The sequence below is a fragment of the Xylocopa sonorina genome, chromosome 2, assembly GCF_050948175.1.
Source record: "Xylocopa sonorina isolate GNS202 chromosome 2, iyXylSono1_principal, whole genome shotgun sequence".
Taxonomy (NCBI): Eukaryota; Metazoa; Arthropoda; class Insecta; order Hymenoptera; family Apidae; genus Xylocopa; species Xylocopa sonorina.
Window position 1 is genome coordinate 16,487,575 of NC_135194.1, and position 24,656 is coordinate 16,512,230.

Here is a 24,656-nt window from a genome sequence, read left to right on the forward strand (position 1 = left end):
AAAAGCTACGTATTTAAATTATATTTACATTACAAACAATGTATCGTCCTCAAGTTTACGGCTTCAAAGGAATAACTGGCCAATACTGAGGTTTCGCTTTATCCTTATGTCTATCGACCGTAGTTTGAAGCGCTGTTTCCATTGCCAATATCGTAGGACTAGCTTCGCCGTACAACAACTTTGCATCGTTACTCCTCGCATGCATCCACACGGCTCCGCCTTGAAAAACCGAATCCTGTTCCCCGTCTTTCGTTTTATCGGTACGCAGCTCCGACTCTCTCTTCTTCCGCAGTTCAATTTTATGTCTTAAACTTTGTTCTAAGAAACTCATCATATCCTCGTTCACTTGAAACTCCAAATTTTCCGTTTCCTCGTCGCTTATTTCTTCGTGTTCCTGTTTCGTGTTCTGGTACTTGTATTCTTTTCTCCCCTGTTCATCAGCGACACACGGCTGACCAGTCAAACGAGCTATAGACCTTAATTTGTCTCTCAATATTTGATTTTCCCGTTCCAATGCAACGCAACGAGTCTTCCACCAAGTGATACTGTGCCTGTATTATTATTAATTAGTATTATTTATGCAGCTACGTGCACGTTTAGAAAATATAAACCTCTGTACAGCTATTGCGAACAACAGATTAGCTAACCTCTTTTGCCACTCCTGCGCAGCTGTGTAATTCTCCCAAAAGGAACTTGCTTGCATTGTATCGACAATTAATTCTTCCTTGGCGATAACAATGTTACCACGTTCCGAACTAAATCTCGACCGTTTGCCAAACTTAACCTCAAATTTTGCTTGCTCGCGACGTCTCCTCTTCAGATGTCCCCTCTTTCTACGAGCTTTGCCACGCTTTATCGTAACAACTTCCATATCTTTGAAACGTTTCTCTACAGAGGACCTTAAGAATGGGTCCTTCAGGCTATGTAAACTACGGATAATCGTAGAAATGTCATTGTACCTCTGTTTTCACGAGCGCCCAAAAATCTACGATGTATATACAAATCTATAGCGTATAGAAAAACGTCAAATACACTGTTTCTTCCACATTAAATTAACATGTAAGCTCATAACAGTTGAATCATTGGTTAAACTATTATTCTAATAAAGCGTTGCAAATGTTTCCTCTCTGTCAACGTAGATTCGTCTAATTTAATGATACGATCATTCACTGGAAACGTACTTACACGCGCAAGTACAGGACGCGCGCAACAACACAGGCACCACTACTATTTTCATTAGCATGGCGCCATCTTTGGACAGAAAGCTGGAACTAATTCTCGAGTAGTTTCAGCACTTTTTACAGAGATGGCGCTAGTATAACAGTAGTTTACTTCGCTGTCGATAACGCTGTGCGACCAGTTTGAGCACTTTTCGGAGAGATAGCGCCACGGGTTCTACAGTAGAGTCGGTATCATCTGTCTCACTCTTTCTTATAGCATTCTTATATATCTTTCTCTCTCATACCTCTAAAGCGGGAAATATACAAAAATTTGCAACAAAACTAGTCAGATATACAATAAATTACAATAAAACTACTGAAATATACAAGAAATTACGATAAAATTACTGAAATGTACAATAAAATGCAATAAAATGCAATAAAACTTAGGTTTTATATAATACAAATAGTTATACTATAATATTTCTTCTATCTACCCATGCAATTAAATCAATTCAATTAAAAGTCTAAATTACTTTAAATAGAAAAAACCTATGGCAGCCATTGGCTTCTAATTATTTACTTAATAATTTTTAATTGTATCGTATCACTATACAATGCAATTAATAATTATATATATGAAATAAATAGAACCCGGGTCTCACCACGTGGAGGTTGCTGCGAATGGAGACCCACCCTAACCACGTCCCATCCACCCACCTTTTATACAAGATATTATTAAATAAAACCTCCTTTCAATGTACATTTGCAACAAGTTCGATGTTTGATCCCTATGCAAACGTACAATGGAAGGAGTTTCGTAAAGAATTTTCGCGAGAAAGAATTGTTACAAATGAGAGGAAACACAAATACCCTGCCTAGCCAATAATTGATTTTAATTCCAAACCAATCAACCTAACTAGGAATATATATCAGCTTAAAGAAGTGATTCCTGCCTATCAATAGGTCTGAAAATGTATCACCCTACGTATGCAAAGATCGAAGAGAACATTGGGCTTTTATTAATCGCAACACTATCGTGAGAATCGCGACCATTCATTTTTGCAACACTAAATGGAATCAGAAACTAAACAATGAAAAACTATTCCTTCTACCAGGAATTTCTTACTAAAATAGTGAATGCAATTTAATCTTATTAGCAAACAATAATTATAAATTGAGCAAGCAAGCGCGATCTCATGATTCGCAACACTAAAAGAGTTCAGCAACTTCAAAACGCGATATATTAATTAATACGCAACTCTAATAAAACTCGCGATATGGATTAGTACGTAACTCTAACAAAAATCGCGATCTGGATGAATACGCAACTCTAATGAAAATCGCGATCTGGAGTTAAACGCAACTCTAATAAAACCGCGATTTGAATTTATTCGCAACACTAACAGGAACCGTAATTAATTATACGCAACGCTACAATTGAAACCGCGAGTCGCCCAGCATTCGGTGGGCCAGCAGAATGCTGGCTAGAATATACTATTACTACTACTGTTACACAAATACGAGCATAGTGACAAAGTAGTAACAAAGAATAACTTTGCATTCAGAGAGTTACTTCCAAATGCATAGTCATTGGTAGTTGCCCTCTTCTCCGGGCCTCTTCGGCATATAGCCTCTTCTTTCTTCGGGCTTGAAGCCCAGTATCCTGAAACTTATATCTAAGCTCGAGATTTCCTGAGCGCAAACCAAAAAATAACATACAAAGGTGAACTAAAAATATAAATCGCGAATACAAAAATATAAATCGGGGAATACTACGTAATTACAACCAGTCACCCGTGCCGATTCGGACCTTTCGTCCTACGACATGATTAAGTGACCGGAGGAACTTAAAAGCATGCGACTCACGGTAAATGATGCGTAGAGTAGTTCAGGCGAAGTCATCAGAGATGCTGAAGTCTCGAGGAAGTCATCGGAGATGCTGTTGGCGTCTGGAGAAATCGCTGCTGTTGCTGCTGCTGCTGCCTCAGTGAAATTGTTGAAGATACAGCAGGTGCCTAAAAAACGTCAAATTATGAGTTAAAATTCATGTTATCACACAATGAATCAGTTAAGAAAAGATATTGAGAAATGTTGCTTACCTCTAGGAGGACATCATGAACGTTGTCGTCAGGGTAGAAGAGGTAGACGATTCCATGGTAGAACTAGCTGAAAAGCTTAAACAGAAACCACATTATTATAATTTAGCCTTTTAAAGATCTTGTTAATATTTTTGATTATTAATTTACTTTGTTGTAATTAATTTTGAGATTGATTACAATAAAACAATCACAAATGTGTTAATTTAATAATTAAAAAAGATTAAAAGTTTATCAAATTTAGAATTGCAAGTAAAGTACGAAAGATACTTACATTTTTGGCTTTTGAAGCACAGCTAGATCCTTTGGGTAGACAGCAATTTGATTCTAGTACCAAGGCAGCTGATATTTAATAAAAAAAATTATGAATAAAAAAATATACAAATAAAAGACTACGCTGCTATAGTCATTCACGAAGCAAACACTGATTTTACTCTTTCGCGTATGAATATTATAAAATAAATTTTATTAAAATTAGAGCAGCTGTGCTCTAAAAAATACTAAAATTATCGCAACAAACACTGACTCTACCGACCGCATTGCGCGCGGTCACCAAAATATTCTGGAAGAAAAACATTGTTAGTGAGGGAACAAGGGGTAAATAAAAACAACACACTTTACTGTCGTATTATTCTTCATCTATTCCCGATCGAGCGTTTGTTCAAAAAAATATTACTTTCCTTTTAAATTACTTAACTATGCAAAAATATATGTATATATAAATAAAATAGATTATAAAGTTTGAATATATTGTAAAATATATCCAAATATTATAAACTATTTTTGAACACACTAAGAATTCGTGATTGATCTATAAAAAATCTATTATGATTATTTGGTATGAGAATTTAAAGCATATTCAATATTCTTAATTTGTGAGCTATATTATATGCTATAAATATTCAAAATTGCTTATAAGAATGATTATTAAACAAATAACTCATTACTTGTTACATACATCATGTATTCATAATCAATTATATATAAAATATTACCAAATGATGAATAATAAGGTAATATAAATTTATACCATACGTTCTCATCAAGTTCTTACAGTCTTTACACCCCACCTCTTCAAATAATAATAATAATGTTCGTTGTCCATTATATCCATCCCTTGGAAGACATAACTGTCTAAAAATCTGTAACAGAGCAAAACAAAACAATTAGACTAAATGTAAAATGGTAAAATCAGTTATATTAAGATTTTATAGTAAACGAGTTCAGAAATCATATTTTCAAAAATCAAACAAAGTCTAAGAACAACTATGAATAACAAAGGGCATAATAGTAAGAAAAGCAAAAAGAAAATTCAAAGATATATTCATATTTCTAATGATAATGTTCAATAAATAGTTGATCGGGTATGTAATGATTAAATAAAGTTAGTAATAGAACAAAAGTATAATAGAATTATAATTGAGAATACTACGCAGTTGATAAGCAAGCGTATAAATGTACCTCGAATGTAGAAACGGGCCTCAAAAAGTTATATCGACAGCAGCGAATGACGCACGTCTTACCACTAATAGAGGACGACACGAACTGACTATCTGTACCGCTCTCCGCATGCTCCGGAAGCGACCGAACGAGCGCTAAAACGTTCGAACGACACCGAAGGCGCTCGAACGTAGTTTTTCAACTACGCTACTACGTATAATTTCGTGGCCTTGGTATCTCGTTATCTACTTCAACTGTAAACAAATCAGCTAATTGAAAATCTAGTACAAAGACACGTCTCCAAAATACGAGTTCCAGGAAGATTCTCTTGCGTATTTTTCTCAGAAAAGTAAGCAATAAATGTTTTTCGAGACAAAATTCAACTATCAGAAGGAAGGAATATTATTTTTATGGTGTTAATTGCAAGTATTGCAGTTCATTATGTACTGAAATACTTCAGTATATATAATATTTCAACTTACATTTCTAGTACAGAATAGTGTAGAAGAGTATAGAAATAAAGAAAAAAATATAGAATGAAAATATAGAAAATGTATTCATTATTTGCAGGGGAATTGTTATATTTTTTATGTAAATATACCTTAGACTATTAAATTACATCGACAGATAGAAGAAATGTTATACCATACCTATTTGTATTATGAAAAACCTAAATGTTATTGTAATTTATTCTATGTTCCATTAGTTTTATTTTAATTTATTGTACATTTTACTAATTTTAGTGTCATCTCTCGTATATTTTATTATAAGGTTTTAATGTAATTTCTTGTATATTTTACTAATTTTATTGTAATTCATTACATATTTCCCGTTTTAAAGGTAAGAAAGAGAAAGATATATAAAAAAGGTATAAGAAAGAGTGAGACAGATGATACCGACCCTACTCTAGAACCCGTTACGCCGTCTCTGTGAAAAGTGCTCAAACTGCTCGCACATAATCATCGACAGCGAAGTAAACTAGTGACGAACTACTGGCGCCATCTCTGCGGAAAGCAGTGAAACTAATGCCCGAGTAGTTTCGGCGCTCCTCCGTGAAATGGCGCTAATAATTCTTGAGTGAAGGTTAATCTTACTGGCCAGCAATGGATTCTACACATGTAGTGTTATGAATACTATTTTATCTCGTTTCCAATGTTTCTTTAGTGGATTATGTAAGCGGATTTATGTAAACATCAGATTTTAAACAGATGACTTTTATTAGAAATATACGGTACTGCCATGAAATTTTATACAGATTTGAAAAAGACATTCGAACTTAAGTGAAAACGACAGGAGTATAAATACCGGTGACAGCCAGAATACACTGTAGATTGTTCTTGCTCATGTTTCAAATACAAGTGCGTCAAAAGTACGGTTGAAAATAAAAAAAGGAAACATGTGCTTGTACGCGACTACCTCTTATTTACTAAGTGTGCACGCGATTGATAATCTCTTCGCAATTCTAGTGAATTTTATAAATATCTCAAAATTCAACACTACCAACAATAATCTTCGCTGTAACTTTGTAAATTTAAGGTAATGTTTAGCATGTACGCGGCAGAATTCCATACTTGACGATCAAAATGTGTACTGTAATATCATACAATACACTCGATCGAAATGATTCACTCAATAAAGGGAATACCAAGTTACTTCCACACACACTGATAGCCAAAATGGCATTGTTGCATTGTCTCGATAAACAATACATGTATACGTATTCACTTCAGAAAGTGAGACTACAAATGTTGTTCTTTAAAAGTAACACAGATTCCAACACGTTTCTCAGATTATGATAAACGAACGATCCTGGTCTCACATATACGATAAACTTAATCCTCGTTCGAACGACACTTCATTGTTACCAAATTTGATATTACCGCTCTCTGTACTATTCCTTCTTGAGCTGCCATCGGCTTCATCAGCTTCGACGATATGACCAGAAGCTTCACCGTTTTCCATGTCGCTAGCTGGCGATGTTTTATTTAAAGGTTCAAGCCCAATTATTATGCGAACATTATCGGGCAGCTGGTCCGCAACTGACATTAATTGGTGATAAATACCCTCTGCTTTAGATAACGTCCAAGGTAACTCGATATGGTGCGAGAGATCATTTATATGCTATATGATACACACTATATATTAATGACAAAGCAAAAGAAAATAAGCAAAAAGTACCATTCAACTGCATAATTTTCTTTTTACCTTTAATATTTCTGTGAGCCCATAGCGATTTTCCATAAGCACGTTCCTTTCTGTGTCTAAAATAGCTGCACACAAAAGCAGATGGAAATTTTTACATGGCAAATCAGTCCACAGTACCTCCCACAATTTCATTATATCAACCGCATTGAACTCCCTTTTAAATAATACCAATAACCAACGGAAGCAAAAGAACATATTTCCTGAATCGTGCTTGTTTAAGTAGTACGCTAATTGTGGATCTGTAGCGCTCAGAAGAGTATACAATTGGCACAATTGGGCTTTCATTCCAGCTTGGTCTATTTCGAAATTGGTACTCTGTTTCGTGTATAACAGTTCATAATTGTTCTTAATCCTTAATAAATTATTGTACTTCATAATTTATAATGCCAAACGTACCACTTTATCCATGAAACCGACGAAGCACCAAAACGCATCGACCTCACTTTCCATTAAACATAAAATCGGACTGAGAAGATCGCTCATACCCTGAACGTATCCCAAATCAAAATTGTACATTACATAAGTCATAAGAATATCATACAATTGTGCTAAATGTGGGTTGTTATCACCCGAATAATATGGATGCGTTCTATCCGTTCTATTCACATCTTTTTCTAAAATTTTTATTATGTTCATGTAATTAATGGATCGTATGGAGTTACGTTATTTCTTACGGAAGGTACTACCTATCAAACTTTTACGGTCTCGGTAATCGGAAAAGTTATTCTCTTGCACAGGAGTCATGGACCTCCACTGCAATTTCATCATAAAATATTCATCAGTCTTCTTTTTTTTAAGTTCTAATCTTTCAATATGCGTAGAATCCCATGGATAATAATTTAATAAAAATTTCCACACTTCAAACCGTAATGATGGTACGATACCCTGAAAAAGTTTCAAGTGATGTTCGATTCGTACATCAAACTTAAAAATGTTTTTTTTTTTTATAACAAGTCAGACTTATACTTGAATTAAATGTACGAACCCCACGAAATATAATTTCTTTCACTTCCCGAGGGTTTAAAACTCTCCCCTCTGGGTCCTTATATTTGTTCCATTGTTCTTGCGACAACGGTGTACCTATTGGAATCATAACCATAGCTATACTCATATACTTTTAATAGCACTTCCCATAACACTGCTTATACCATACCCCTTGGGCAAGCTGGTCTTGGAGGTAATACTACATCCAGTTCGTGTTCTCCGATCACTTCATACTCCTCTCCGGAACCCACAGACACTGGGGGAGGAGGAACATCGAGCGTAAAGGAATTATTTAATATATCTGCAACTGCTTCTTCAACTGGACGTTTAACTGGATCTTTGTACACTACAATTTAAGAGTTACAAAGAGCTTGCTTAACTACTAATAACACACATGGTGTTAGTATAATATTTGTTCTCGATAACTTTTTACAGACTTACACCAAATATCAGCCAGTTTACTAAATGCTTCTAATGTTGTTTCGTATGGACGGTTATGTAAATTTTTCACAAATTTCCAAACATAATCCGAAGTATTTTCTTGAAATAAATCTAATTCAGCGAATGATTTAGTTAACACAGACTGAACCTCATCCACTACGATGTACAAATTTCTGTTTGTACGAGATTTTACAAATTTAATAAATCCTTTCAAGGAATTAACAAAACTTTCAGCATTAGACAATTGAAAGAAGGCAACGTAGGTAGTGCCATCTTTTTGCATGAATATAAGCTGTTGCCCCCCGTGATTTACACGGAAAGAGTTTAAATCTGAGAATAAAATTCTAACAGTCCTAGTACGTCCAAGAGAATCTGGTCCCTCCGACGAGGTACGAGTACGTCTGGTATGGGTATCTACCAAGGACCATTCCGGATCTTGATCTTGATTCTCCGATACCACAGAATCCTCTATCGGTTTCCATTCTATACATTTCCCAAAACTCTACAATATCATAAAAAGATATCTTATATGGTCTAAAGATGTAAGTCGTATACTTCGCATTAAATCTACTTACATATTCGACAATGTTTAATGTGCCTAGACTGTGGACTTCGTCTTCTCTTGTATTCGCACCACGAAGTACAACTCCCGTATGAATGCACAGATCCTAATTAAAATTGATGTTATTATCAACACAGTATAAACGAATCGAATTATTAGCATATCATAGTATCGGTAAACGCAACGCTTAAGTATGATAACAATCGCATAACCTCACTTATGACACCGTTGTCACATGAAATACATAAATTTGATTGAAACGCGCGATGACAACAGGCTCTAATTAATATAAAAATATAAAGGAGTTACGTATAACGATTAGTGACCCCATATAAAGCTTAATTCGATTTATACTTGGTAAAAAGTATCGCATGTGACGTGTGCACAAGTGTTTACGTTACTCACAAAATTGACAGCACACGAGAACGCTCGGAATCGTATTTTATAATATCGAAAACCGCATTCACTGTCAAATGATTCTCACCTTTCCTTGTTCTGTGGGCTCAAACATTTTTTCGTCTCTGCCTGTATATTAATAGCCTAAACGAATTACGGTTGATTTCGTCGCATCCCTTCTACTGTCCTACAAGTTTATACCTTTGTTCCTTCTTTCTCTATTTTATTGCCTTTGTTCACTTCTGTAATCATGTATCTGGTCACCCGTTACTGCCTACAAGGATAACTTTCGTCTTATTTTAATTCCAATAAACGAGCAAGATATCTCATTGTTGCCTTCGATGCATCCGTGTCGGGCGAATGTTGTGAAACATCTCGCAATAGCTCAAATAACTTGTTGCAAATTACTGATTATCATTGAGAGCATGAACCTTTCATAGGTGACAAACTCTGAAAACTGCTAAAAACTTGTTACTCCCAACATACTACGTATAAGCACGCAAGTGTTTAATCGCGACCTCTGTCACTAAAGTTATTCCTTCACATTTCAATGTTGCGTGTCCCCTACGAGCAACGTGAAGTCCATAACAAGTCGAACATTTCCATCTACATTAATGAAATTAAATTTCATATCGGGTTTTGTAAGTAATTCTCATGCATTTAGATTACCTCGGGAACACCCGTAAAAGCGATATCTTTTAATGCACGTTTGTATGCAGCTCGTTCAGACGAATCGTTTCACACAATGGGACTACCATTGTAAGAAAAAAATTTACCTATTCAACACACATATCGATTAAACTGATATTACTCATTATCTTCACCCGTTTCCCCCGAGTTATTAATCATAGTAACAATGCGTAATGTATCATTAAGGAATTTGTACTCGTATATTCCTCTTAAAAGAAACAATTTATTCTAGGAAATCGTCATCCACGCATATATGTTATTGCGTACAAAATGCAATTTATTGCCATCTTTTGTCGAAAACGTTGAACTACTTTTGCCGCTCTTGAGGATACAAAAGTTTCCTCCGTTTCTATCGGTGTGACAATTGTCGGTTTTAACTTTGCGTATAACGCATCGTGTGTATGTACATTACTTATTGTTTCTTTAAAAAAAGGAAAAATTTGCATTTTTTACATACAAATTAACACTGCATTCAATTTCGTTGTTTTGCAGATCTTGTTACGTGCGATCTTTAATCAACTGCTTGCAAGTGCAAGCAATATGTACTCCGGCTTAATATGCATCAACGGAACGATGCAGTTGATCATTATATTGTTATCTGTACATATGTATTACACATTACACGTATGTTATATGTATACATTTAATATTAAATTATAATTATTCCCTCATATCTTTTAGGAAACGTATTGTAAAAATGTAGATATTTTGCCTTCAATATGATTTGAAAAAACTCGATAGTACAGTCATTTGTAAATAAATACCAAGTATCGATGAACGAATCGAAATGATATCACTTTGTAGGCAGATTCGATAGTTCCTTTGTTCTAATGCATCTGGTGTTGAGAAAGAGACAAAGAGGATGTTTGCCTTTCGCGATAGACATTGGTGCGTGCGAGTACGGTTGCACCGAACATCGAGATTCGCATAACGTGCTGCGTAATCAAATTGATACAATAATATCTAGTTGGCGATACACTCTTAAGAGGGGATTTTAATCGAATTGATTATAAGAAACATGATGAATTTATTTTAATATGATCAATTAAATGAGTTATGATAAATACGTAAAAATATAGAATGCCAACATTCGCAATATCGCCTCATTCTTAAATATCCATAAAATTTATACTCTTAGAATTAAATACAGGCTTGTGCGCGCGTACTGAATGCGACGCTAATCAGCTTGCGGGAAAATATAACTAAAGTAGAATTGAGTAGCAACTGCTACAGAAATTAATAGGACAAATGATAAAAATAATAATTGTAAGTAGCGTTCGCATTTTTCTATCGTACAGTGTATATCCTCGCAACTAGATATGGGACACGTGTGCCTGACTCATAACAAATTCTTTGAAAATCGTGGAAAAGATTACAGTGCACAAATGACACTTCGATCACACATCAAATTGTGAATTAAAATTGCTTAAACGTAAATATATCGCATGAAACTTGCAAAAGCCTGCACAGAATGGCTATTTCACGCTATTTTTGCCTCGTGGTAAATAGCGTGGTATACGCATGTTTGGTATTTTAGTGACAGTTCCGAACGGTCTGTTATCTCGAAATAGATCGCTAAGACAGACGGGTTGATTACGCAAAAATTGGCCCGGGAAGCGTTTGTGATTATACCAAATTGTTTCCATACACGAACGGAATCGATGAAAAATGGGTCGATACACTCGTGTCGTCACGTGTTACGCACAAAATAGAACATTTAGTAATTAAATACATGACGTATTTATCGGATCAGCACGCGTACTTATGCAATATATACGTAGGATTTTAGTGTGGTACACATGTACTGCACGTGGCAGCAGTTTTCTCTTTTTGGTAAGATGAAAATATATGACTGGATAATGTAAAAAACTGATACGTTCGATGCGAACTTTGATCATGACTATTATAATTCCGTAAATAATTGATAGAGTCGGATGCGTAGTAACAATGAAACAAAGAACCTTTTTCTTTAGTATTCACTATTTCGCCTGCAATTTTATTTGATATTTATCTTCTTATTTATGAATTCTCGCTCTGTTCCTAATTATGAGCGGAACCCGTGTGACTTTCTTAAAGCAAAGCCAATGGTGCGATTCGAATTCTATCAACATAATACGAAAAATGGTTGCTTTTAAAACATTCCCCTGTTAGCAAGAGAACTCGTGTATTCGTGTTTTCGTACTATTGCGACTACATTTCTACATTCCAAAAATAGAAGATCCTAAACTTGGACATAAAGACGTACAAAATCAAACGCGTTAAATTTGCACAAGACGAAGAATCCTCTTCAAAATTGTGTTTGAACATTCTATAGTGCTAAGAGAAAATGTATGATTTTCTTAACACTAATTTCCTTTCAGTTACTTTCCACGCAGATGGGAGAAAAAACGTTCAAATATATGTTGCGTATTTGCAAGGAATGTAGAGACTGCTGGAACGGGTAACTTTTCGACTCGAATAAAATTCAATTGGAAGTATCAGGATAACGCCTAGAGGCTCTTGAAACGAACGTGAAAATGCAGAGAGAGAGAGTAACTTGCGTCAGAACCGAAGTTGAAGTTCGATCTTCATTCACAAGTGCGGCAGTCCTTGTTCGAAACCGTTCGATGTACTTGTTGTCTCTCTTTCTTAACACTCGGAATGAGTCAAGTGCGTTTCATCGGTGCAGACGTACCGGGCACGGGTACATCTGCACCCATGTATCATGCTGGTGCTAGAGTATCGACCCACAGCATGTGGTAACTCATTCTCCTTTCTCCTTTGGCGATTTCTTTCTTCCTTCCTCTTTCCCCTTGTAACGTAGCGCCGGTACATTTGTTTCTCTCGCTCTCTCTCTTTCTCTCTCTCTCGGTCTTTCTAATGCAATTTGCTCCTTTCTCTTTTCCTCGATTTCCCCTTCTCCTTTGCACTACAGAACACGAACACACCTAGGTCGAAATTTGCGGAACCGCTCACGGGAATTTCAACCGTACGACGGTTAAATACATTGTTGTGCATGCGCGAGGAGACGCAGGAACGTGCTACCTCGTTGGTACACCCTAGCTCCGTGGTGACCGTATCTTTCGAACTTTCGTACAAGATCAAAAAGCGCGCATTTCTCACGCGATTTACCCCACGCATACTAACTCTTCGATAAGAAAAGATAATCTCCGAACCTTGAGTCGTATTAAATATCGTGCACGCAAATTGCTAGACTGTCATTCCGCGATTTCATTTATGCGTTCCTATATCATTAAAGGCCCCGAGTTGCCTCTGTCTTCGAACAGTAGCATTTGAAAAATTTCAAAGTCATCAGATTTTCTTCCTCTTCGATAACTGGATGTATCTTTACGTAACATATTCCAATATACATTCTAGGGAGAGACTAAAGTACAATCTATTTGTAACCGATAATATCAGAATTAATCAATCAAATAATAAATCCCCCGAAATCCCGTCCCATGTAGGATATCATCGATCGATTATTCGCGCTGGTTCGCGTTTGATTCGCGATTTATTTTTTTCAGTCGAGATTTAATGAAAATGTGTACGTGTCTTGTGTTCCGCTTTTGTCTCCGGGTATAATTGCTAACGGAAAGAAAATTTCCTGAGTCACCAGTAATGAAAGGGTAACGCTAAGCCATCGAGAGGACGGAAAAATGTGCAGGTGGGAGAGGGCTCCGACGATTGGAGTCGTCCCTGGTTTCGAGTCGGACAGCTCGGTTCATTTAGTTGGTAGAGGCGAACACGGTGGTGAGTGCATAGCACGACAGCTGATTCTGGGACTGTGTTGCGTCGGCCGATCGTTTCTCTCGGCTGTCAGTCGCAGTTGATACCGCGGATCGGTAAGCTGCTTCGCGCGATTTCATTCTCGCTTATATGCGTGTACCCACAAAGGAGTTGCGCGCTTTTCGGGCTGATCACGATCCTACCGAGTACCTTCTACGAAGACGAATGCAGCCTCGCGATTCGAATAGCTTTTCATCGATCGTCAGAAAAGCAAAGACGAGGATTAAAGGCGCGTCATAACAATTCACCACGGCCTACCGTGCTGTTTTTCTGGCTACTGTGATTACTGTGACCACGATTTTCTCGTAAAACGCGATCATTGGGCACGGTAGAGCAGACGACGATACGGGGTGGAGAGACAGAGGATGCACAGCGTCATCGTTAGGGTATGATTCCGGAGGCTGCTAGGATACCCAAATCAATCTTCGACCTATGGTGAGTTCATTCAATTTTAGTACGCGCACATTATATATGTAATTCCGATGCTTTTGTAGTCGGACACTGTTTCGAAAATTTTCAACTCGATCACTCTCTTCGCGCAGCCTTCTTTATTCCTTCTATTTTGAAGGTTTCACTCTACAATCTCCTTTGTGTCTATCACAGGCAAATCCCGTTTTCTCTTTCCCATCGAATCGACAATGCGCGCACTTTCCGAACGGGATAGAGTTAATTGAAACATTAACAGCTTCCCCACTTGGATTACTGAAATGATTCAATAGTGACAAAATGTGTATGCTGCTGGATCGTTTTACTTGCATATTACATGACGACCCAGTTATTTCCACGGTCTTTTTCAATGTTCCATCCTCACCTGCGTATAGAAATCGTTAAAGCACATGTGCGATGCACTTACTGCGACAACATTTTAAAAACTTACCTTCGGTACCATTTGAATATTTAGTACGATATCACTTAAAACCACCGGAAGTGTTCAGTGCAAATGGTTGATCGTGTCCAATACTATCTGTTACACGAATAGACGCGAGTACTAGCGAAAAAAGTATTGACCCTAATTTCGAATTTGGCACAGTGCACATCGGTGCCTTCGATGTACATAAGTGGAAGGGTGAATGAATTTTTATTCACTTAAAGCCGATCGACTGTAAAAATTTCTAATTGTTCAAAGATTTCAGTCAAATGAAACCGCGACGATACTTTATAAGTGTAACACGTACATTTGTATCGTACACAATGTTCCAATAAACATGTTTTATCGTAACAATCCTACGCATCGCACGTGTCCATCGAGATATTCATTTGAATTGGAGCGTGTTCGTAATTCCGTCGACTTCGATTAAATCCGATGCTCGGAGGATGCAATGGACATTGACCCTGGTACCATTTAAGATCCCCGTGCTGTGACGAACTGTGGCTCGAAATCGAGTTCGGAACTTTTATGTATAACAGCTCGATATCACGATTGCATCTGCTAGTTCGGTAGTCGAGTGACAAAAATATCGTCTGATCCTTGACCGTTTGTACGATTATTCGTAGCGATTATGACTCAATTGATCACTATCAACGGTAACCTGTTCTACACGATTATTCGTTTGTTTGCTCGATTATACACGAGTATCTCGGCAAAACAATCAGGAGCTATGTTAGATTTTAAAAGTTATCTATTTATCGTACGATCGATCGCAAATTAGAATTTGGCAAGGAATTTAAATATTCGTGGGTTATTTCAAAAGAGATGATACAAAGGTACATTCAATTGTCATACTATCGATCGATAATATCGATTGTGTTATAATTTGTCTTTCCGACAAATCTTGCAAGTGCGTTATCATATCTTTGAAAAGTAACAGGTGCGACTGAAATTTATTTGCTGCTTTTTTTCTTCAATCATTATCGATCACAAAAAAAAAAGAAAAAATAGAATACAAAAGCTATTTGTTTAGAAAACAAACAATCGTAGCTGCAATTAATCAGAAAAGATATGTTTATTCGAATCCTCAGCAATGGGACAGCAATATTATTGACAATCTTATTATTTCAGCATTAGCAGATGATGGCAGATATAAAACATCTCACTTTAGGCAGTGGAGGTGTATCCAGATTCAGTGGAGATGAACAGGTACAGTTCATTCCAAGTGGAAGTCATCAGGTGACAATTAAATCTCCTCCACCTTCCTTGCATCTGGAGAACCTCAACAATGCGATCCTCAGGTAAATAGAATAGATAATAAATGATCATATCAGCTGCTAGTAAATAATCATATCCCGTGTATATATTTCAAGTAATTTCAATTTGTATAACGATGTCCATTGCGTAACGCAATATACATAAAGAATAAACATAATAGTACGTACACTTATGCAAAACAGCGTATCTCACTTTTGAATGCTCACGTATTCGTTACCACGATCCCTCGCAACTAACGATGCGTAGAGATTTGGGTAATACAGCGGACGTGAAACGATCGAATTGGAATTGCAAGGGGGTTCATCCATCGTCGTAATTATTCCGCCTATCCGCGATATTCGACGTTACTGATAATGTGAATGAGAGAGACCGCGGTCATCGAGTCAACATGGAACACGCGAGCCCTAGTATACCTATATCCTAAAACGGAACTCAAGGTCTTCCCATTGATCGCGTTAGGACTTCGACAAAGACCTTTCTTGGACTGTACCGTCGAATACGATTCATAACTTAGAAAAATAATGTTATTCAAAGATTTTAAATTAAGATTAGATAGATAGGCACTTGGGTCGCATGGAGGATAAATATGTGAAATCATTTACGTTCGTTTGAGAAAAGTTAACCGATTATTTCTTTGATAACCATGCATACGATCGCAAGCGATATCGATTAATCTTTATTTTTACCGAAACCATATAACTAGAACTAAGTAAACGAGAGATTAAATTACCGACACGATGAACCTCGTAACGCTTAAACTCGCATGGCTTCTGAAATTCATTTTACACCGATCGGCAAAGAACGAGGGATGTTGGTAATGGAAAAAAAAACGTTTTGACACCATTATCTCCGTCTAATACAATTTGAAAATCAATGATTACCATCTATATTATATCTGTAATTAATACCCTTCTTTTCGCGTGCAATAGAATATTGTTCTTTGAATTCCAGTGGCTCGCAGAACAATCTTCATTGCAATTGCAACGGTACCGCGTCTAATGGTGCTGCGGTTGCAATGTGTAGCAGTAGCCTGTTCGCGAGAAAAGTACCAAACCATAGTCCAGGACAGAATGGTAAAAGGCCGGCAGTAACATTGACGCATTTACCGAAGAGACCGCCGGTTGACATTGAATTCAAGAACCTGGCATACAGCGTGTCCGAAGGCAGAAAGAGAGGTTTGTCTCTGAAAGAACGATATTCCACGTTACACGTGGTGCATGTATGCTTCCTATTCCTGCATGAGAGCAACACTTGGTGAAAACGACATTTCAATAAAAGCAATGTGAACGTTGAACCTAACCGAACGAGTCAATAGAGATACGCCTGTAGATTTAGCCTGAGAAAAAAAAACGAAAACAGACAAAAACAATGCGTACAAGCGTACGATTTTATACTTAACGCGTTGTACGTTTTACATTTCAGGATACAAGACGATATTAAAATGCGTAAACGGAAAATTTCGCTCCGGTGAGCTGACCGCCATCATGGGCCCTTCAGGCGCCGGGAAGAGTACACTTATGAACGTTTTAGCTGGTTACAAGTGAGTTATACTTCGCAGCAATTTGTATGACACAACGAAAATACAAATTGAGTGACTATTTTATTTTCAGAACATCCCACCTGAGCGGTTCTGTTCTGATAAATGGAAAGGATAGGAATCTCAGGAGATTTCGAAAGATGTCCTGCTATATAATGCAAGACGACCGTCTGCTACCTCATCTGACGGTTCACGAAGCAATGACTGTGTCCGCCAATTTAAAATTGGGAAAAGGTATCAGCGCGAGTGAAAAGAAAGTAGTGGTACGTTTAGGATAAAATATATGAACATCCATTAAAATAAGTTGCTATAAACGATATAATAGAAAACGTAAATATGTTGAACGCAGATCGAGGAAATCATCGAAACGCTCGGCCTGAGTGATGCGAGTAACACGCACACGCATTCCCTTAGCGGAGGACAAAGAAAGAGGCTGTCGATCGCACTCGAACTTGTTAACAATCCTCCAGTGATGTTTTTCGATGAACCAACTTCTGGTTTGGATAGTTCGACTTGCTACCAATGTCTAAGTTTGCTTAAATCATTAAGTAGAGGAGGTAATAATAATTGTGACAACGAATCTATTATGCTGCAATTCTCACCATCTATTTTACATACATGTTTACCTCATCCTAGGGAGGACTATTATTTGTACGATACACCAGCCAAGCGCGCGATTATTTGAGATGTTCGATCATTTGTACCTTCTGGCCGAGGGCCAGTGTATATATCAAGGTAACGTTGGCGGTCTGGTGCCCTTCTTATCATCAATGGGCCTGGAATGTCCTAGCTATCACAATCCGGCGGATTACGGTAGGTGGTGAAAATTATGTTAATAAAGAGTTTCAATAATGCTTAAGAAGTAGTATTAGATAAAACATTGAACAAACAAACAATTTTGTTCAGTTATGGAAGTGGCGTGTGGAGAACACGGAGAGTGCGTCCATAAGTTAGTAATGGCAGTGAATAATGGTAAATGCGCCAACTACCAACAGTATCAGTCTACAAAGAATGCGGTGCAAACTGTTTCGAATGATATTGCGAAAGAATCGCCGCAGCAAGAAACAAAGTCCGAGTCTGCCTTGATACCGAACGGCGTAGCAAAGAAACCGAATGGCAGAACGATAATCAATATACCAATTTCTTGCACCACTTCCTTGTTGGACAGCGCAGAAAGTATAGAACAGAAAGTTGGCTTTCCAACGAATAGTTGCACCCAATTCTGGATCCTCCTGAAACGGACATTTTTGTCGCAGATCAGAGATATGGTCGGTAGACATGTTAAACTCATTCCATGATAATATCTCGTTCGATCAATAAGATATTTTCAATTACAGACATTAACGAGAGTAAGGCTGATTTCCCATATAATCGTTGGGTTTCTCATTGGTGCAATATACTACGATATCGGCAACGAGGCCTCGCAGGTAATGAGTAACGCTGGTTGCGTTTTCTTCACGGTGATGTTTCTCATGTTTACCGCTATGATGCCAACTATTCTTACGTGTAAGTATATCTATACAGTGAATGATCAAATCTCATCGTTTATGCCGCTAGCCTTTACAATATATCTACTAATAATATTTTCTGATATAGTTCCGACAGAAATGGCTGTCTTTGTGAGAGAACATTTAAACTACTGGTATTCCGTAAAAGCTTATTATCTTGCGAGAACATTAGCCGATGTACCCTTCCAAGTAAATACAACGTTTTGCAGTTAAATCAAATATATCTTCAAATCGTAATAAATCATATCTCATCTCGATTAACGCATTCATTATTTTTATTGCAGATAGTCTACTCTATAGCATACGTCATCATTGTATATTTCATGACGTCACAACCATTGGAAACAAATAGATTCATGATGTATTTAACTATATGTATATTAACAGCGTTAGTTTCTCAATCCATCGGTTTAGTGATAGGATCGGCGATGAGCGTGGAGGTAATGATTCGTTTGCGTACAAACTTATGAATAATTTAGATGGTTGTTTTTCTTTTTTCAAATTCTATTATTAATAAAACATAACTTTTATTCTTCTTTCAGACCGGTGTATTTATTGGCCCTGTATCGTCAGTGCCAATCGTTTTGTTCTCCGGTTTCTTCGTCAATTTTGACGCTATCCCAAAGTATCTGAAGTTTCTTTCATACGTGAGTTACGTTCGATACAGTTTCGAAGGCACCATGATTTCTGTGTATGGTTATGATCGTGCTAAGCTCAAGTGTTCCGACGCGTACTGCCACTTCAAGACCCCGACGAAGTTCCTCGAACAAATGTCGATGCAAAATGCAGTCTTCTGGATAGACGCTGTTGCATTGACAGGTTTTCTCATTACCTTGAGGGTGATCGCCTACTTTGTACTGAGACTGAAGTTACGATCTCTTCGATAGAAGAAACAAAAAAAGGACACGCCAAAAGAGGACCGAATATAACCGATAATCGATAATTCATCGTGACCGGGTATTCGTTGCGTCTTGATCGCAATTCAACGTTTAATCCCCAGTTACACATTTACGAAGCACAGTGTGCATACATTGATATTTTAATCTTTATTTGTTCTCAAATTCCTAACAAGATTTTCTATATTCATTTGAAAACTCTAAATCGAGAAAATCTATCATGTTCATCTTTTATAGATAATCGCGTTATAATTAACGTGCGAACTACAAAATCACCGCTAGAACATTCTATTGCGGGTATACATTTCTTCGTCGCTTTGAATTTTTTTAAAAACATCGGAGATTAACAGGAAACTCCTATTCATGGATAATACCATCCGTTAATTGATTATAATTAATCTAACTTCCGCTATGTAAATAGTATTTTATAAAATTTGAGGGAAATATTCGATATGTTCATTTCATAAATACTCGAAACGAATGTTGTTTCGTACATCATCAAAAGAAGCTATCCAATAGGCAACGCAGACGAATTGTACGCGTAGAACGTTTAGGCATTTTTAACATACTCTAATATAGTATGCAATGATTATATATTGGAATTGTAAATCATCGATAATAGACCGAAAGAAGACCACCATTGGTACTACGCATTCAATCGAAACGCAAATATTTATAGCAAATTATATTCAAAACTCGCCAGGAGCCTTAGGCCCATTTAAGACTCATGGTCCCTCCAATGAGCGTGTGTGCATCACGCGAATATAGACGTCTCTCTATAGATAAGCAATAGAATTTACAAATCAAAGATTAGATCGAATCCTTGATTGTTCTCATGTTTACATTAACCATTACACTGTAAAACTTACCATTAGTCGACGGATGGTATCTCGAAGATATACCAGCGAACCACGAACGACCAATAATCGTTTAATACTACGGGCAAAAAGAGGTTTTAGCCGATACAGATTAAAGTACCAAAAATTAATATACATACGTCCGACACTTACGTATACCGGCGAGATACCACAATATTTGTAATATGTAAGCGGTTTCTTATAAAAGCGCGAGGTATCCTTACCCATATCATCATTCCATTTGTAGATAATTCGATAATTATAACATTTAAGCGGCAAGGAAAAAATGATAAACATATATTGTAAAAAAAGCTCACACCTGACCAATCACTAGCTGCCTGTGCGTTTGCTTCTAAGTGGAAGGGCTGAACATTGTTAAATTGGTCGTTTAGTTGGAGGAATGTGTGAAGAGAACATAGTATTAAAGAAAAAGAAAAAACGGAGGTAAAGGAAGAACGATGAACAAACAAAATAGGCAAGTGAATCTGTATATTAACGAATTTAACAAGATTATTCTGGTTTTGGAAACTTTTACAGGAATTTTTTCACGGCCTATGCATTGTTCTTATCGCTGGTTCATTTATAGAAAATCACCGATTGAAAAATTAGTAAGAGGGAAGGAATTTTGATAAATTTTGATTTTTGAGTTACGATGAAGTCCCGCCATAGCATTTTGTTACAGTATCGAATAACAAAATATTGTTGTCTTATTCGTGTATTTGATTAGTATCTTGAACATAATATGTACTTACGTTTCACTTTAGAAATTTTACGTGAAAACGATATATATTACCTACATTAAATAGTTAATTACTATATAAGTATTTTTATATTTCAATGTTAAATATAAATTGGACTTAACGTTTTATAATTCTTTGAAACGAACTGCTATTATTTCTCTAAACATTGAGATCATCCAATGTAGCCTTATCTTAAAGTCGAATGATATTCTAACTATCCAGTATAATTTTTGTTATCCTTAACGCAGTTGTAAAGATTTAGTACTTATTGTGACATCCGTACGACATGCTAAAAATCCTCTAAAAATATCCTTCTTTATTGAACCTAACAATTTTTTATTTAACAAATCAACAATTTATTTTCATTTCTAATTAAGTTTCAGAGTTAATTAAATGATTTTATAACCAGTGAATAATCTATGCTTTGCGTATAATTGGTGTATGAAATAATAAAATCATAATGTAAAAGAAAAGATAGCGAATTATGAAGTTCGTAGGGTAATGGTAGAAGGATGAGAGGAAGAAAAAAATTTTCATATTTTTAGAATCGTATAAGTATCATTTATACGTTTACTTATTATTATATGTAAAGGAGCAGATATATTAAGCGAGTATGCAGACAGGAAACAACGACGAGGAGACACTCACTGTATGTGAGGATATTTCGTTCTTTTTTTATTTTGTTTTCTATCTTTGTAAAACAATTAATAGAGTAAAACATTATACTGTGATGAAATCGTCAATGCTAATTCTATTTTACCATAAACTTAAATTTCATACTATCACTACAATTTTCGTTCGAACGCGTTCTAATAATGATAACTTAGAATGTCTGTGATTCAACGTCAGCATACAATTGTTTGACGCGTAAGAAAAAATTCTATAAAATAGTGTAAACATAAGGATTAATGTAATTTCTTTTCCTTTACTAGACAATCGTTGTTTATCCGTTTAGACCTTGGTTCGCATATCTGTCACTTGACGAAAGTGAGGTGTACTAATCGTGAAACGAGAGTAACCGTTTACAATAACACTGAACAATATAACAGAGGTATCCCATATGAGCCAAGGTTGAGAGCCAAGGTTTAAAACGTAAATTTCTATTTGTTCGTCAGTTCTATTTTCATAAATCGGTAAATTGCTTCATATTTTCTCATGACTTTCCAGTTTTTTTCATTAACAATGCTGCGTGATCATATTCACAAGTATGAATTATTAACAGACGCAAAACCAGAAAATATTTGATTATATACTCGAATCCACGCGTATTGTGTTCAAGGCTCGCGAGAACTGAGACTGTAATAACGAACAAGTGAACTTTTAGTTTCTCGTGACTTTCTCGCGAGCAGAATTTCTGAATTGCTGCTAAGGAATTCGAGTAACATCACGTTTGCATATGTGTACATATGTATGTAGATGCGCAACATAAGAGGATTGAATAAAACGTTTCCGCTTTTAGGACACCTACGCCATATGTCAATGTACAATGTATTGTCCGAGCATATACCGCATACAGTTCATGATACTTTTTTCAAGTATTGTAATTTTATATAAAAAAATAAAAGTATACGTGCGTAAGGTTGTATGCATGAGTATGCAAACATCGAAATAAAGAGTGATGTACATAAAGAAGAAAATGTATTCATATATGTAGTACATAGATTTAACAAACGACATGTATACACACAGGAAAGATAGTGTTGCAAACACTTGCGAAACAAACGTTTTTCAAACATAATATTTCATGTTCTGAGCAAGGAGTGACACGTTTATACTAAAGCACAAACGAATAAAAGTATCTGTATAATGTGTAAAAACACAACACATCTTTTTCCATTAAACATATCAACGTATTTAACGTCCCTATCTTGAATCGATAAGCGTGTTGAAGTATAACATTTGAATTTGTAACCGAAAAAATTCGTCACAAGCACGTGAGACTGAAACTACCAATCTAACACAAGAGTAGTTATTTTAAGATTGCTTTTAGCAATGCTGCCAAACTAAAGCTTCTTTATGTTTTTCATTTCTTCTAACCCAAGATAAGGATTTTATGCAAAAACGGTAAATTATATTATTCCTAACAGCATATTAACATTTATATGTTACCGATCATTTTTCTAAACGTTCCCTTTTATGCAATACTCCTTCTAAAGCACTTTGTAGAGTCTTGCTCGCTTCTTTAAACTATTTCTGTTTAAAATTATGTAAATTAAGTTGGCAAGGAATTGTTGTGCAGTTTATGGAATTCCTAAAAAGTATCGCAATCAATTGTGTAACAGTGCAACGGAATCAAGAAACTTGTAAAACCTTGTAAATATGGAAAAGCCTATAGTACGTGCAAGGGTAGTGAAGGTCCTCGGTAGAACGGGTTCCCAAGGACAATGTACGCAGGTCAAAGTGGAATTTCTGAACGAACAAAACAGACAGCTGATTCGAAATGTGAAGGGTCCGGTACGAGAAGGGGACATTCTAACGCTCTTAGAATCAGAAAGAGAAGCCAGACGGCTTCGCTAATGCATTCGAGGATTTAGCGTTCCTCTTTTCAAAGGAAACTGAACAAATGGTATTTGAACCCCTCCAGGTATACATATCATTCCCTTTGTATACTTAAAGCCTGTACTTGGTATATACCTAAAAATAGACTGTGAAATAACGTTCCAAAATTCGTTTTAAAATGAATACTACAAAAAAGATGTCCTTAACTGAATATTCATTTCCTAGGTATTACGTATAGAAGCTTAGTGACAATTTTAAATGTGCAATCAAATTTCCCTTCCTTTTTGTCACGTGGATCTTCAATAAAAAATAATTATGCATATTATTATTAATGCAAATAAATTGCAATATATAAATGATATTATTCATATATATATATACATATATATACATATATATACAACGGTATATAATTATATCCTTCAATAAAAATTAACATGCAACAATTTTAGAAATGAATCGTATAATTATATTACTTCCTGAGAAACACATAACATATATATACTTACATATAGATAATGCAAATGTATAGTATTGTATTATATATAGTGTATTATAATGTGATTTTACATCGGACAAAGAGATAAAGGAAGAGAGGGAAGGAGAGAGAGAGAGAGAGAGAGAGAGAGACAATTTCTAGAAAAGGGATAAATTATATTTCCATGGATGAAATGATAAACAAAATCTACTTATATTTTTATGCTTTTGTTTTGCTTAGGTAGATTTGT

General features: G+C 36.1%; 4 protein-coding genes across 5 annotated transcripts; 2 read left to right on the forward strand and 2 right to left on the reverse strand.

The window, feature by feature from the left end:
• LOC143432812 (uncharacterized) lies at nucleotides 1–985 on the reverse strand. Its single transcript, XM_076909713.1, has 2 exons — nucleotides 648–985; nucleotides 1–551 (listed from the first exon to the last, which is right to left on the reverse strand). The coding sequence occupies exons 1-2, from the start codon at nucleotides 869–871 to the stop codon at nucleotides 56–58; spliced, it is 720 nt and encodes a 239-aa protein (XP_076765828.1). The 5' UTR covers nucleotides 872–985; the 3' UTR covers nucleotides 1–55.
• Nucleotides 986–5,897: 4,912 nt separating this feature from the next.
• Nucleotides 5,898–9,818, reverse strand: Tbc1d15-17 (TBC1 domain family member 15/17). Its single transcript, XM_076909686.1, has 10 exons — nucleotides 9,575–9,818; nucleotides 9,376–9,543; nucleotides 8,905–8,997; nucleotides 8,330–8,831; nucleotides 8,058–8,234; nucleotides 7,890–7,984; nucleotides 7,591–7,789; nucleotides 7,301–7,518; nucleotides 6,905–7,219; nucleotides 5,898–6,820 (listed from the first exon to the last, which is right to left on the reverse strand). The coding sequence occupies exons 2-10, from the start codon at nucleotides 9,400–9,402 to the stop codon at nucleotides 6,515–6,517; spliced, it is 1,932 nt and encodes a 643-aa protein (XP_076765801.1). The 5' UTR covers nucleotides 9,403–9,543; nucleotides 9,575–9,818; the 3' UTR covers nucleotides 5,898–6,514.
• Nucleotides 9,819–13,603: 3,785 nt separating this feature from the next.
• Atet (ABC transporter expressed in trachea) lies at nucleotides 13,604–22,165 on the forward strand. 2 transcript variants are annotated; one of them, XM_076910516.1, is made up of 12 exons: nucleotides 13,608–14,180; nucleotides 15,745–15,914; nucleotides 16,843–17,066; nucleotides 17,314–17,431; nucleotides 17,502–17,691; nucleotides 17,778–17,985; nucleotides 18,065–18,241; nucleotides 18,335–18,696; nucleotides 18,766–18,934; nucleotides 19,025–19,125; nucleotides 19,221–19,376; nucleotides 19,479–22,165. In XM_076910516.1, exons 2-12 carry the CDS (start codon nucleotides 15,754–15,756, stop codon nucleotides 19,821–19,823), a joined length of 2,211 nt encoding a protein of 736 aa, XP_076766631.1. In that variant the 5' UTR covers nucleotides 13,608–14,180; nucleotides 15,745–15,753; the 3' UTR covers nucleotides 19,824–22,165. The 2 variants fall into 2 exon arrangements, with proteins under 2 accessions (XP_076766632.1, XP_076766631.1); XM_076910517.1 differs by lacking the exon at nucleotides 15,745–15,914 and having other exon boundaries at nucleotides 13,604–14,180.
• Nucleotides 22,166–23,590: 1,425 nt separating this feature from the next.
• On the forward strand, nucleotides 23,591–23,973 carry LOC143433250 (small ribosomal subunit protein eS28). The gene has a single exon (XM_076910533.1). It carries the CDS (start codon nucleotides 23,749–23,751, stop codon nucleotides 23,944–23,946), a length of 198 nt encoding a protein of 65 aa, XP_076766648.1. The 5' UTR covers nucleotides 23,591–23,748; the 3' UTR covers nucleotides 23,947–23,973.
• The last annotated feature ends 683 nt before the right edge of the window (nucleotides 23,974–24,656 follow it).

Bases quoted from the DNA above. Each gene is read 5' to 3' on its own strand.
- LOC143432812 (XM_076909713.1), bottom strand. From the start codon at position 871: ATGGAAGTTGTTACGATAAAGCGTGGCAAAGCTCGTAGAAAGAGGGGA. The intron at 552-647 runs GTTAGCTAATCT...ATAATAATACAG, and splicing joins GCGCAGGAGTGGCAAAAGAG to GCACAGTATCACTTGGTGGA.
- Tbc1d15-17 (XM_076909686.1), bottom strand. From the start codon at position 9,402: ATGTTTGAGCCCACAGAACAAGGAAAG. The intron at 7,790-7,889 runs GTTCGTACATTT...AAACTTTTTCAG, and splicing joins AAGAAATTATATTTCGTGGG to GGTATCGTACCATCATTACG. The intron at 7,519-7,590 runs GTAGTACCTTCC...TAAAAATTTTAG, and splicing joins AGACCGTAAAAGTTTGATAG to AAAAAGATGTGAATAGAACG.
- Atet (XM_076910516.1), top strand. From the start codon at position 15,754: ATGATGGCAGATATAAAACATCTCACTTTAGGCAGTGGAGGTGTATCC. The intron at 15,915-16,842 runs GTAAATAGAATA...TTTGAATTCCAG, and splicing joins CTCAACAATGCGATCCTCAG to TGGCTCGCAGAACAATCTTC. The intron at 18,242-18,334 runs GTAGGTGGTGAA...AATTTTGTTCAG, and splicing joins TCACAATCCGGCGGATTACG to TTATGGAAGTGGCGTGTGGA.
- LOC143433250 (XM_076910533.1), top strand. From the start codon at position 23,749: ATGGAAAAGCCTATAGTACGTGCAAGGGTAGTGAAGGTCCTCGGTAGA.